Source organism: Babylonia areolata, chromosome 20 (assembly GCF_041734735.1).
Source record: "Babylonia areolata isolate BAREFJ2019XMU chromosome 20, ASM4173473v1, whole genome shotgun sequence".
Taxonomy (NCBI): domain Eukaryota; kingdom Metazoa; phylum Mollusca; class Gastropoda; order Neogastropoda; family Buccinidae; genus Babylonia; species Babylonia areolata.
In genome coordinates, this window is record NC_134895.1 from 49,565,241 (window position 1) to 49,579,063 (window position 13,823).

The following is a 13,823-nucleotide window of genomic DNA, read 5'->3' on the forward strand; positions in this document are numbered from 1 at the left end:
TGATACTGATACCAGTCATGCCATTTCTTTGTCAGATTACCTGTGTTCTCTTGTCAGTCTTGAAGTCCTTTTCATCTGGTTTCCTTTTCTTCTTTTGTTTTTTTGGGGGGGATTTTTTAAAAGCATTTCTGCTGTAACAAGATAAAAGATACTGATTTCATCCTGGTCTCTAACTGGTTTCATCAAATCATTGATCTGTTGTTTTGTTGTTGTTGTTTTTTTTTTGCTATGACAAACTGTTGATGACATTTTCAAGGTCATTATGCAGAAGTTATACAGAATAACACTTTTGGTGAGACTTTATTCCTTGCTCTGTTGTGAAATATTCTTTATATTAGATCAGCGGCACTTCTTACATTTATATCAAACATGTCTGTTTATATATATGTCTGTATGTTGGTTTCACACAGCTTTTAAAAATCGTGAAGAAAATTATAACAAGAAATAGCAAAAAGGAGTGTGAACAGTGCACTGAGTTGCAGTGTGCAAAAAATGATTGAATGTCTGCATCACTATTTATTATTCGTTTTCCATGTTTGACGATGCAGATGGCCATAAGACAGTGATGATGAATATTTTTATTAGTAGTATTGATCTATTTATGATTTGTTTTGTTTTTTTGATGATGCAGGTTGGCCGTAGAATACTGATGGTGAATAAGTTTTGGTATCACTGTTGATCTGTTTATGATTTGTTTTGCTTGTTTGGTGATGCAGAGAGGCCATAAAACGGTGATGGTGAATATTTTTAGTGTCACGGTTGATGTATTTATGATTTGTTTTCCATGTTTGACAATGCAGTTTGGCCGTAAAATACTGAAGGTGAATATTTTTAGGATCACTCTTGATCTATTCATGATTAGTTTTGCTTGTTTTGACAATGCACATGGGCTGTTGAATACTGAAGGTGAATATTGTTAGTATCGCTGTTGATCTATTATGATTTGTTTTCCATGTTTGACGATGTAGATGGGCCGTAAAACAGTGATGGTGAACTACAACCCAGAGACAGTGAGCACAGACTACGACATGTGTGACCGCCTCTACTTCGATGAGATCTCTTTTGAGGTTCGAACCTTACCTCTTCACTGATGCCTTTTGTGTTTGTTTGATTGTCAGAATGCTTGATGTGTTGATGTGACGTATGATGTGGTGTGGTATGTGCTGTGATGTGTTGCATGTGATTGTGTTATGTGCTGTGGTGTGTTGCATGATGTGATTGTGGTATGTGCTGTGATGTGTTGCATGTGATTGTGGTATGTGCTGTGATGTGTTGCATGTGATTGTGGTATGTGCTGTGATGTGTTGCATGATGTGATTGTGTTATGTGATGTGTTGCATGATGTGATTGTGGTATGTGATGTGATGTGTTGCATGATGTGATTGTGTTATGTGCTGTGATGTGTTGCATGATGTGATTGTGTTATGTGATGTGTTGCATGATGTGATTGTGGTATGTGATGTGATGTGTTGCATGATGTGATTGTTGTATGTGCTGTGATGTGTTGCATGATGTGATTGTGTTATGTGCTGTGATGTGTTGCATGATGTGATTGTGTTATGTGCTGTGATGTGTTGCATGATGTGATTGTGTTATGTGCTGTAATGTGTTGCATGATGTGATTGTGTTATGTGATGTGTTGCATGTGATTGTGTTATGTGCTGTGATGTGTTGCATGATGTGATTGTGTTATGTACTGTGATATGTTGCATGATGTGATTGTGTGATGTGCTGTGATATGTTGCATGATGTGATTGTGATATGTGCTGCATGATGTGATTGTGTTATGTGCTGTGATGTGTTGCATGATGTGATTGTGTTATGTGCTGTGATATGTTGCCTGATGTGATTGTGTTATGTGCTGTAATGTGTTGCATGATGTGATTGTGTTATGTGCTGTGGTGTGTTGCATGATGTGATTGTGCTATGTGCTGTGATGTGTTGCATGATGTGATTGTGTTATGTGCTGTGATGTGTTGCATGATGTGATTGTGTTACGTGCTGTGATGTGTTGCATGATGTGAGGTTTCATGTTGCAAAATTTGTTATATAGCACGTAGCACAATGTGATGTTGCATGATGTGTTTTGTAGCCTGATGTGATATGTTGCGTGATGTGATGTGATGTGTAATGTATCATGCCATGATGTTTAATACAGACCTGTGCACCTCCGGTATTTTAGTTGGTCTTCAGTCAGAAGAGCCCTAGGCACACATGCTGAGGAGATCCTCGATGAAATTGATTCAGACTGTGATGTGTCGTTTCATGAAGCCATAGGCTGTGTCCAGTGGTCTGCTTGAAGAAGCTGATTTCAAGAGTCATAATAACTTGAAAGATAACAGGGACCTTCCCGAGCAGTGGACACCCTAGAGGTATTGATCAGTTTGAAATCAAATCCAGGCCATCCCTTTGACAGTGACTGACAGTATCCCCCAGAGGAACTGATGAAGTGGAAGAGTGCATATCACCAGTCTCTCAGTCAGTGAAAACCCTTGACTGATAAACTGTGAAGATACTTGTACAGCAGTGTAGTTTGACTGTGTTTTTGTGTAGATATATATGGAGTGATGGCCTAGGAAGTGAGAGAATCTGAGCGCGCTGGTTCGAATCATGGCTCAGCTGCCGAAATTTTCTCCCCCTCCACTAGACCTTGAGTGGTGGTCTGGATACTAGTCATTCGGATGAGACGATAAACCAAGGTCCCGTGTGCAGCATGCACTTAGTGCACGTAAAAAACCCACGGCAACAAAAGGGTTGTTCCTGGCAAAATTCTGTAGAAAAATCCACTTTGATAGGAAAAACAAACATAACTGCATGTAAAAAAAAAAAAAAGGATGGCGCTGTAGTGTAGCGACACGCTCTCCCTGGGGAGAGCAGCCCAAATTTCACACAGAGAAATCTGTTGTGACAAAAACAGAAATACAGTACAATACAATACAACATTCATACTAGTTTTTGCTTATAAATTTATAACAATTTTTTTTCTCTGAGACTGTCACAGAAGCATTCCTGACTGTCTGAAGTCTTGCAGGTGTGTGGTGAAACGAAGTATTCTGCAAACAGTGACAGATATCTTGCCAACCAGGAGAGAAAAGAAAATGGGTTTTTTTTTTTGTTTTTTTTTTAATATTACTTGATACCTTGAACACCAACTTGAGAAGAGTAGAAAATGTGCTTTTCTTCTGTTATCAGAAACTAAGTATTGTTGCTAGTCAGGTCAGTTTATATTGTGCTTCAGAACTGTTCAGATGATGCAATCAAGGAGAATGATTTTGTTACTATATAAATCAAGGTAAGCATTTTTGTTTTATAAGAGTGGGAGGGGGGAGGAGAGAAAGAGAGCGAGCGAAAGAGCCAGCAAGCAGTGGTCAGTATTGATCAAATGTGAAAAAATACTGAAAGCCAGTGAAAAATTCTGAAAACTGTCGTGACAGTGCTGATAAGGGAAGTTGAGGGGTGCACAGGTCTGTTGATATAGCATTGATGTGTGGAGTAGCATGATGTGATGTTTGAACTGTGAATGTAATGTAGCATGCTGTCATGTGATGCATAATGTAGCAGGATGTTATGTGTAATATAGCATGATGTGATGTGTGAACTGTGAATGTAATGTAGCATGCCGTCATGTGATGCATAATGTAGCAGGATGTTATGTGTAATACAGCATGATATGATGCAGTGTGTAGTGTGATGTATCATGATGTGCTGTGTAAAGTAACTTAATGTGATATGTTATGTAATATAGCAGGATGTGATGTGTAATATAGCAGGATATGATGCGATGCGTAGTGTTGCTTGATGTGATGTGGTATGTGATTTATAATGTGATGTGTAATGTAGCTTGATGTGATGTGTAATTTAGCATTATGTGATGTGATTAGTAATGTTGCATCATGTTATGTATAGTGTAGCATGGTGTAATGTGATATGTTATTGCGTGATGTGTTGTGATGTGTAATGCGGTGTGATATGTAGTCAGGTGATGATGTGATGTGTTAGGTGGTGATGTGATGTGTTGTCAGATGGTGATGTGTGATATGATGTGTTGTGATGTGTAATGCGGTGTGATGTGTTTCAGGTGGTGATGTGATGTGTTGTGGTAATGTGGAATGTGATGTGGTGATATGTAATGTGGTGTGGTGATGTGATGTGTAATGTTGTGTGACATGTTGTGGTGATGTGTAATGCGGTGTGATGTGTCATCGGGTGGTGATGTGTAATGTGGTGTGATATGTTAAGTGGTGATTTGTAATGCGGTGATGTGTTGGTGATGTGTAATGCAATGTGATGTGTTGTGGTGATGTGTAATGTGATGTGATGTGAAAAGCGGTGTGATGTGATGTGTCATCAGGTGGTGATGTGTAATGTGGTGTGATGTGATGTGTCATCAGGTGGTGATGTGTAATGGGGTGTGATGTGTCATCAGGTGGTGATGTGTAATGGGGTGTGATGTGTCATCAGGTGGTGACATGTAATGGGGTGTGATGTGTCATCAGATGGTGATGTGTAATGTGGTGTGATGTGATGTGTCATCAGGTGGTGATGTGTAATGGGGTGTGATGTGTCATCAGGTGGTGATGTGTAATGGGGTGTGATGTGTCATCAGGTGGTGATGTGTAATGGGGTGTGATGTGTCATCAGGTGGTGATGTGTGATGTGATGTGTCATCAGATGGTGACATGTAATGGGGTGTGATGTGTCATCAGATGGTGATGTGTAATGGGGTGTGATGTGATGTGTCATCAGGTGGTGATGTGTAATGGGGTGTGATGTGTCATCAGGTGGTGATGTGTAATGGGGTGTGATGTGTCATCAGGTGGTGATGTGTAATGGGGTGTGATGTGTCATCAGGTGGTGATGTGTAATGGGGTGTGATGTGTCATCAGGTGGTGATGTGTAATGGGGTGTGATGTGTCATCAGGTGGTGATGTGTGATGTGGTGTGATGTGTCATCAGATGGTGATGTGTAATGGGGTGTGATGTGTCATCAGGTGGTGATGTGTAATGGGGTGTGATGTGTCATCAGGTGGTGATGTGTAATGGGGTGTGATGTGGTGTGATGTGTCATCAGGTGGTGATGTGTAATGGGGTGTGATGTGTCATCAGGTGGTGATGTGGTGTGATGTGTCATCAGGTGGTGATGTGTGATGTGGTGTGATGTGTCATCAGGTGGTGATGTGGTGTGATGTGTGATGTGTCATCAGGTGGTGATGGACATCTACAGCATGGAGAAGCCGGAGGGGGTCATTCTGTCCATGGGGGGCCAGGCTCCCAACAACATCGCCATGGACCTGCACAGACAACAGGTGAACACCCCACCCACCCTCCTACCCTGATGCCAGGGGCTTTCTCCATAGATACTGTCCTCTCTGGAAAATCTGTGCTGGAAATTTTATCTTTTCTCAGGCTCTCTTCAAGGCTTTTCCCTATTTAAAAAATTTTTTTTATTATTCTTTTTATTATTCTGTTATCTCTTTTCTTATTGTCTGCCTTGCTGGTCCATTTGTTAATACTTTTTTCAAGAAAGCACTGAGTAAGTTTGTTTTCGTGTTTTACTCACTTGTGTGAACAAAGTGAGTCTTATGTTCTAACCCGGTGTTTGGGTGTCTGTGTGTGTGTGTGTGTCTGTGGTAAACTTTAACATTGCCATTTTCACTGGAAATACTTTGTCTGCCGAAAACAAATTTGGCTTAAGCATTGTATGAAAAAAAATCTTCACAATCATACAAATAATAGGTTGTAAGTCTCCCAAATTCAGCTGTATTTCCAGATTATGAACAGTTTATTTCGTTGAGATTCGTTCCTAAATCTGAAAATTCTAAAAACCACTTCCCATTGAGTTTCTGGAAGGTAAGTTGTGTTTGTTAAGATGACTACATGAGCTCATTTTTCTTGTTCACAATTAAAAGGAAAGAAATACAAATTCTGGACATAACACATACAGTGATACTAACTACACCTTCGACATATTTCCTGCATATAAATATTCTAAAGTGGACACTCAGTTAACTGGAATGAACACAAAAGAAAAATTAAATCAATCGTTTCTTTCAGCCAGTTGCAGTGTAGACTGGTTAATGCGTATCTAGAGATCTACCATGTGTTGTTATGTGCTTGAAGCGATGGCAATGTCTCCTTTACCACCGAAATAAAAGAATAATCGAGATATCATAAAACACAAAAAATTGAGCGGCCTTATTACATCCATTGCAATCACGTCTTTTTAATGCACGAAGAAGAAAACAACATTGGTTTAGATGATAAATTTAGTCAAATGATGTCGAATGCACTGCAGCAGTGGGGATTAGTCTGCTTGCTCCAAAACAGAACATGGATGGTTCGATCCCGCTCGCATGCCTTTTTTTTCCTTCTTTTTTTTGTTTGTCCCAAGCATATTGTTTTATATCATGTTTAATGTAAAACATTTTTTTTTAGCGATTTTTAATATCTGTGGGTTTGTTGTTTTTTCTTCTCCTCATGATTCCTTGACTGGATAAAGCACGAAGCACAAGTGAGTCTTGAAGGCTTCGCCTCTTGTTGTCTTTTGATAATTGGGTGTCCGTACTGTGTTGTAATCTTTTTTTATGTCTGTGGCGTGTGAGGTGGCCGTTACACATTTTTTTTGTTAATTAGGATTTTGTCAGTTATGTTTATGTTAAATTTTCTCTCTTTTTTTTCTTCTTTTTCTTCTTTTTTTTTAATCCCCTTATAAAATAATTGACAGAACTGTCATTGTCACAGGCTATTTATGGGTTTATGTGCATGCATTAGGATATGACTGCACACACACATACACACGCACACACACACAGACACACACACACACACATACATACACACACACACACAACACACAACACACACACACACACACACACACACACACACACACACACACACACACACACACATTCATCCAAACTGTACATAATAGACAAAGACTTTTTGCCCTTGCAGTATATCGTTTTTTTCCTGTCGCAGTGTATGCGTGTGGAGAAGGGTGACGTGGTCCCTTGCAGTATATCTATCTTTTTTCCTGTCGCAGTGTATGTTTTGTGGAGAAGTGTGACGTAGTCCCTTGCAGTATATCTAATGTTTTTTCCTGTCGCAGTGTATGCGTGTGGAGAAGGGTGACGTGGTCCCTTGCAGTATATCTATCGTTTTTTTCCTGTCGCAGTGTATGCGTGTGGAGAAGGATGACGTGGTCCCTTGCAGTATATCTATCATTTTTTTCCTGTCGCAGTGTATGCGTGTGGAGAAGGGTGACGTGGTCCCTTGCAGTATATCTATCTTTTTTCCTGTCGCAGTGTATGTGTGTGGAGAAGTGTGACGTGGTCCCTTGCAGTATATCTATTGTTTTTTCCTGTCGTAGTGTATGTTTCCCTGTCGCAGTGTATGCGTGTGGAGAAGGGTGACGTGGTCCCTTGCAGTAGATCTATTGTTTTTTTTCCTGTCACAGTGTACGCATGTGGAGAAGGGTGACGTTGACATGGTCCCTGTGGTGGTGTGTTGCAGGTGTCCATTTTGGGGACGTCCCCAGACATGATCGACAACGCTGAGAACCGCTTCAAGTTCTCTCGCATGCTGGACCACATGGGAATCAGCCAGCCGCTGTGGAAGGAACTGTCCACTCCTGAGGTAACCTTGCTGACCGATGGTGGTCAGAATAATGCTGAGGGGATGTTTAGACTGTGGGGCCATTTACACTGTAGGGGCATTTAGACTGTGGCGCCGTTTACTCTGTGGGGCCATTTACTGGCTGTGTTGATCACTAGTGGTCAGAAAAATGTAAACCGGGGGCATTTTTACACTGTAGGAGCACTTACACTGTGGGGCCATTTACATGATGGCATTTATGCTGAGGAGGCATTTACACAGTAGGGCCATTTACTGTTTGTGCTGACCAGTGGTCAGGAGATTACATACTGCAGGGGCATTTGGACAGTGGGGGCATTCATATTGTGGGGCCATTTATACTGAGAGGGCATTTACCATCTGTGATGACCAGTGGTCAGAAAAATACACTCTGAGGGGGCATTTTCACTGAAATAAAATACACTGGGGGGGCATTTTCACTGAAGCACCTTTTTTTTTCTTTTTCTTTTTCTTTTTTTTTTTCTTTTTTTTTTTTTTATACTCTGTGGGGGCATTTACTATTTGTGATGACCAGTAGTCCGAAAAAATACTCTGAGGGACATTTACTCTTTGGAGGCATTTACACTGATGGGAGCATTTACAGTCTGTAATGACCATCGGTCGGAAAGGGAAAAAAAAAAAACATTGAAAGGGCCATTTACACTGGGCCTTTTTTTTTTTTTTTTTACACTGGGCCATTTTTTTACACTGGGAAACCATTTTCACTGTGGGGCCATTTACTGTGATGACCAGTGGTCAGAATGATATACAGTGAGAGGGCATTTTCACTGTGGGGCCATTTACTGTGATGACCAGTGGTCAGAATGATATACAGTGAGAGGGCATTTTCACTGTGGGGCCATTTACTGTGATGACCAGTGGTCAGAATGATATACAGTGAGAGGGCATTTTCACTGTGGGGCCATTTACTGTGATGACCAGTGGTCAGAATGATATACAGTGAGAGGGCATTTTCACTGTGGTACCAATTTCTGTCTGTTCTGACCAGTGGTAAGAAAAAATACTCTTAGGGGCATTTCCACAGGGGGACCATTTCCATTGAGGGGACATTTACACTAAGGGGTCATTCACACCTGGGGGGGGCGTCACATTGAGGGATCATTCTCACACTGAGGGGGCATGTTGAGGAACCATTTACACTGTGGGGCTATTTACACTGTGGGGTCATTCACACCTCAAGGAGCATTCACATTGGGTAATCATTCTCACAGATGGGGCATTCATTCTCACAGATGGGGCATTCAAACTGAGGATCCATTTACACTGTAGGTCCATGTACACTGAGGCTGCATTCACATTGAGGGGGCATGCATGTTGAGAGGGCATTTACACTGAGGTATCACTTACACTGTTCGGGCATTTAGACACTGAGTGGGCATTCACATTGATGGGGGCATTCACACACTTTAGGGGGCATTCACATTGAGGGTGCATTCACACTGTGATAATGTGAGTCATTCAGTTTTCACACTGTGGGGCATTCACATTGAGAGGGCATTCACATTTAGGGGTCATTCACATACTGATCAGCCATTCACACTGTGGGGACATATGTTTTATATCCTATATTTATGTACAGTGATGATCTGGGGGGTTTTGTGTGTGTGTTTTTTTTTTCCTTTATTGTCATTTTTTTGTTTGCATTCTTTGGATGATAAATCTTGTGGAAATGCTAATGTCTTGACTTTTTTGCCTTGAGGAGCGTAACAGGTAGGATCATATATCATGAACTGTGTTGTTTTACAAGTAGATGTTTTTTTTCCAGATGTGATGTTTTTTTGGTTAAACAGTTGAATTTTTCTTTCACTTGGGCAATCCTGATATGGCCTTCTGCAGTTGGCCGGACAAAAGCAACAATGTCAAATGTCCCCTATTGCCCCCTCTATGAGATATAAGAGATGTGTTGTTCACTGAAACAGTGAGACAAAAGAGGTGTGTTGAAATGGTGTTTCATCCAGGTGTGTTGAAATGGTTTTTCATGCAGGTGTGTCAAAGTGGTTTTTCATTCAGGTGTGTTGAAATGGTGTTTTATCTAGGTGTGTTGAAATGGTTTTTCATCCAGGTGTGTTGAAATGGTTTTTCATCCAGGTGTGTTGAAATGGTGTTTCATCCAGGTGTGTTGAATGGTGTTTCATCCAGGTGCGTAGAAATGGTGTTTCACCAGGTGTGTTGAAATGGTGTTTCAGTCGGCTGTCTCCTTTTGCCAAACGGTGGGGTTCCCGTGCCTGGTGCGGCCATCATACGTGCTGAGCGGAGCGGCCATGAATGTAGCCCACACGGCCGTGGATCTGGAGAACTTCCTGACTCAGGCCTCTGCCGTGTCCAAGGAACACCCTGTGGTCATCTCCAAGTTCATCTTGGAGGCCAAGGTATGACCCCCTCAGTTTGAGTGACCCTCCCAGTGTGAATGACCCCTCAGTGTTAGTTACCCCCAAGTGTGAGTGACCCCTCATGACCCGTAAGTGTGAATGACCCCCTCAGTGTTAGTGACCCCTCATGACCCCTTAGTGTGAATGACTGCTTATGACCTGTCAGTGTGAATGACTTCAGTGTGAATGACTTCAGTGTGAATGAACTGTCATGACCCCTCAGTGAGAATGCCGCCTTAGTATGAATGACTGCTCATGATCCCTCAGTGTGAATGAATCGTCATGACTCCCTGAGTGTGAATGCCCCCTCAGTGAGAATGCCCCATAGTGTGAATACTGCTCATGACCCTTCAGTGTGAATGAACCGTCATAATCCCTCAGTGTGAATGACTGCTCATGACCCCTCAGTGTGATTGACCCCTAAGTGTGAATGACTGCTCATGACCCCTCAGTGTGATTGACCCCTCTGTGTGAATGAACCATCATGACCCTTCAGTGTGAATGAACTGTCATAATCCCTCAGTGTGAATGACTGCTCATGACCTCTCAGTGTGATTGACCCCTCAGTGTGAATGAACCATCATGACCCCTCAGTGTGAATGAATCATCATGACCCCCTCAGTGTGAATGCCCCCTCAGTGTGAAAGAACTGTCATGACCCTTCAGTATGAATGAACCGTCATAATTCCTTAATGTGTTTGACTGCTCATGACCCCTCAGTGTGACTAGAATTGTTGAAGTTGTCTTTATGTTGTTGGTGCGAGGTGGTTTTATTCTGGTCTGACTGGTTTCAAGGAGAAAGTTGTGGCTTTAGTCAGTTACAGCTATGTTTTTGTCATTGGTAAGGTGTTCAGCTTAGACATATTACGAATAAAGGTCAGTTGTTTATTTTTCGTCAGATTTGGAGAGGTTTTCTTTTCTTTTTTTTTCAGTGGTTTTGACAAAAATTGTGTGTGTGGACAGACGAACCCGGATGTGGCCATGTATGGGGGAATCTAAATGAGCGGCGTGGGAGTGATGCCACTGAAATGGTGCCGATGATGGGGCAGCAAAAAAAACAAAAAAAAAATTGTGTGTGTGCGTTCATGTGTATACATGTACATACCTGCACAGCTTCATATTTGTAAGAGTATGGTGTGTTCTGAAAATTCTTGAAAGTTTCAGGATTGTTCCTGATTTTTGTCTCTGACTGATGGTAAGATTGTGTTAGAGCAGTGAAGGAAGGCCAGCTGAAGGAAGGCCACCACGAACTTGGAAGACCCTGCAAGCGCTTCAAGGACACCTTGAAGACAAACCTCAAAGACTGTGACATAGACATCGCTTCCTGGGAAACTGATGCCCCTGACCACTGTCGCTGTAGGATGCTGTGCTCTAGTGGCATAAAGACGTTTGAAAACAAGAGAATGCTGGCCATTAAGAAGCGTGAGCAAAGGAAGCAGGGCTCAACTTCTGGAGACGTTTTCCCTTGCAACACCTGTGGGAAGTGCTGCGCATCCAGAATCGGCCTCTTCTCCCATATGAGGACACACACCGACAGATAAGCCTGCCTGCCTACTCATCCGTCGGACCGACAGGAGACTCCATCAGAGCAGTGATCAGGGTTGAAGGTCCTGTTTTGGCATGGTGTTATGTCATAGAGAGAGACACTTCAGTTTTCCTCACTCCATCCAGGTGCATAGTGGGTACCTGGCTTCGTTTGAGGAAGGTTAAAACAACAGGAGATGATTAGGCCCATCCTTCCATGCCAAGTCTTAGACTCAGTGGATAGGATTTCACTGCTCAGGTGGTCGTCAAAGGGGTTGAGACCTTTAACACATGAAAATCCATGAGTGATGAATTGTGTGCGTGTTAAGAAAATCCATGTGTATTTAGTGTGTGTTCAGTTTATTTGTGTCCTTGTGCATGTTCTGGAAAACGATGTGTGTTTTTATGCATGTTCAGTTGATGTGTGTTTGTGTGTGTGTGTGTCCAGGAAATCAATGTATGTTTTGTTTGTTTTTAGTCAATGTGTGTTGATGTGCGTGTGCAGGAAATTGATGTGTGTTTTAATGCATGTTCAGTCGCTGAGTGTTTGTGTGCGTGTGCAGGAAATTGATGTGTGTTTTAATGCATGTTCAGTCGCTGAGTGTTTGTGTGTGTGTTCAGGAAATCGATGTGGACGCCGTGGCGAGTGTGTGTGTGTGTGTGTTCAGGAAATCGATGTGGACGCTGTGGCGAGTGTGTTTGTGTGTGTGTTCAGGAAATCGATGTGGACGCCGTGGCGAGTGACGGGGAGGTGATGTGTGTTTGTGTGTTCAGGAAATCGATGTGGACGCCGTGGCGAGTGACGGGGAGGTGGTGTGCATGGCAGTGTCAGAGCATGTGGAGAATGCAGGCGTGCACTCGGGGGACGCCACCCTGGTCACTCCACCACAAGACCTGAATGAGGAAACTTTGGCCAAGATCAAGGCCATCTGCTGTGCCATAGGTCGTGCCCTGGAGGTCACTGGCCCCTTCAACCTTCAGCTGATTGCCAAGGTCAGTGAGGGGTTCAAGGTCAACACTACTGTGAGCCTCGGGATGTGACTCTTGTGATGACAGGTATCAGTGATGATAACGATAATACTGTGACCCTCAGGTTGTGATGACAGGTATCAGTGATAATAATGATATACTCTGAGCCTCAAGTTGTGATGACAGTGATAATAACGATATACTGTGACCCACAGGTTGTGATGACAGGTATCAGTGATAATAACGATATACTCTGACCCTCAGGTTGTGATGACAGTGATAATAACGATATACTGTGACCCACAGGTTGTGATGACAGGTATCAGTGATAATAACGATAATACTGTGACCCACAGGTTGTGATGACAGGTATCAGTGATAATAACGATAATACTGTGACCCTCAGGTGATGACAGGTATCAGTGATAATAACGATAATACTGTGACCCACAGGTGATGACAGGTATCAGTGATAATAACGATAATACTGTGACCCACAGGTGATGACAGGTATCAGTGATAATAACGATAATACTGTGACCTCCGGGGATGTGACTTGTGATGACAGGTATCAGTGATAATAACGATAATACTGTGACCCACAGGTTGTGATGACAGGTATCAGTGATAATAACGATAATACTGTGACCCTCAGGTTGTGATGACAGGTATCAGTGATAATAACGATAATACTGTGACCCACAGGTGATGACAGGTATCAGTGATGATAACGATATACTGTGACCCACAGGTGATGACAGGTATCAGTGATGATAACGATATACTGTGACCCACAGGTGATGACAGGTATCAGTGATAATAACGATAATACTGTGACCCACAGGTGATGACAGGTATCAGTGATGATAACGATATACTGTGACCCACAGGTGATGACAGGTATCAGTGATAATAACGATAATACTGTGACCCACAGGTGATGACAGGTATCAGTGATAATAACGATATACTGTGACCCACAGGTTGTGATGACAGGTATCAGTGATAATAACGATATACTGTGACCCACAGGTTGTGATGACAGGTATCAGTGATAATAACGATATACTGTGACCCACAGGTTGTGATGACAGATATCAGTGATAATAACGATATACTGTGACCCACAGGTTGTGATGACAGGTATCAGTGATAATAACGATAATACTGTGACCCACAGGTGATGACAGGTATCAGTGATAATAACGATATACTGTGACCCACAGGTTGTGATGACAGGTATCAGTGATAATAACGATATACTGTGACCCACAGGTTGTGATGACAGGTATCAGTGATAATAAT

The 13,823-nt window shown here is 42.3% G+C and overlaps 1 protein-coding gene across 5 annotated transcripts in view; it reads left to right on the top strand.

Moving 5' to 3' along the window:
- The window catches only part of LOC143294688 (multifunctional protein CAD-like), a 107,569-nt gene that overhangs the window by 38,099 nt on the left and 55,647 nt on the right, over nt 1-13,823 (top strand). For all 5 annotated transcript variants that reach the window (XM_076606081.1, XM_076606083.1, XM_076606084.1 and 2 more), the window contains exons 20-24: nt 969-1,067; nt 5,205-5,306; nt 7,516-7,638; nt 9,843-10,025; nt 12,324-12,542. In XM_076606081.1, coding sequence (XP_076462196.1) covers nt 969-1,067; nt 5,205-5,306; nt 7,516-7,638; nt 9,843-10,025; nt 12,324-12,542 — 726 coding nt within the window. The remainder of the gene's footprint in view (nt 1-968; nt 1,068-5,204; nt 5,307-7,515; nt 7,639-9,842; nt 10,026-12,323; nt 12,543-13,823) is intronic.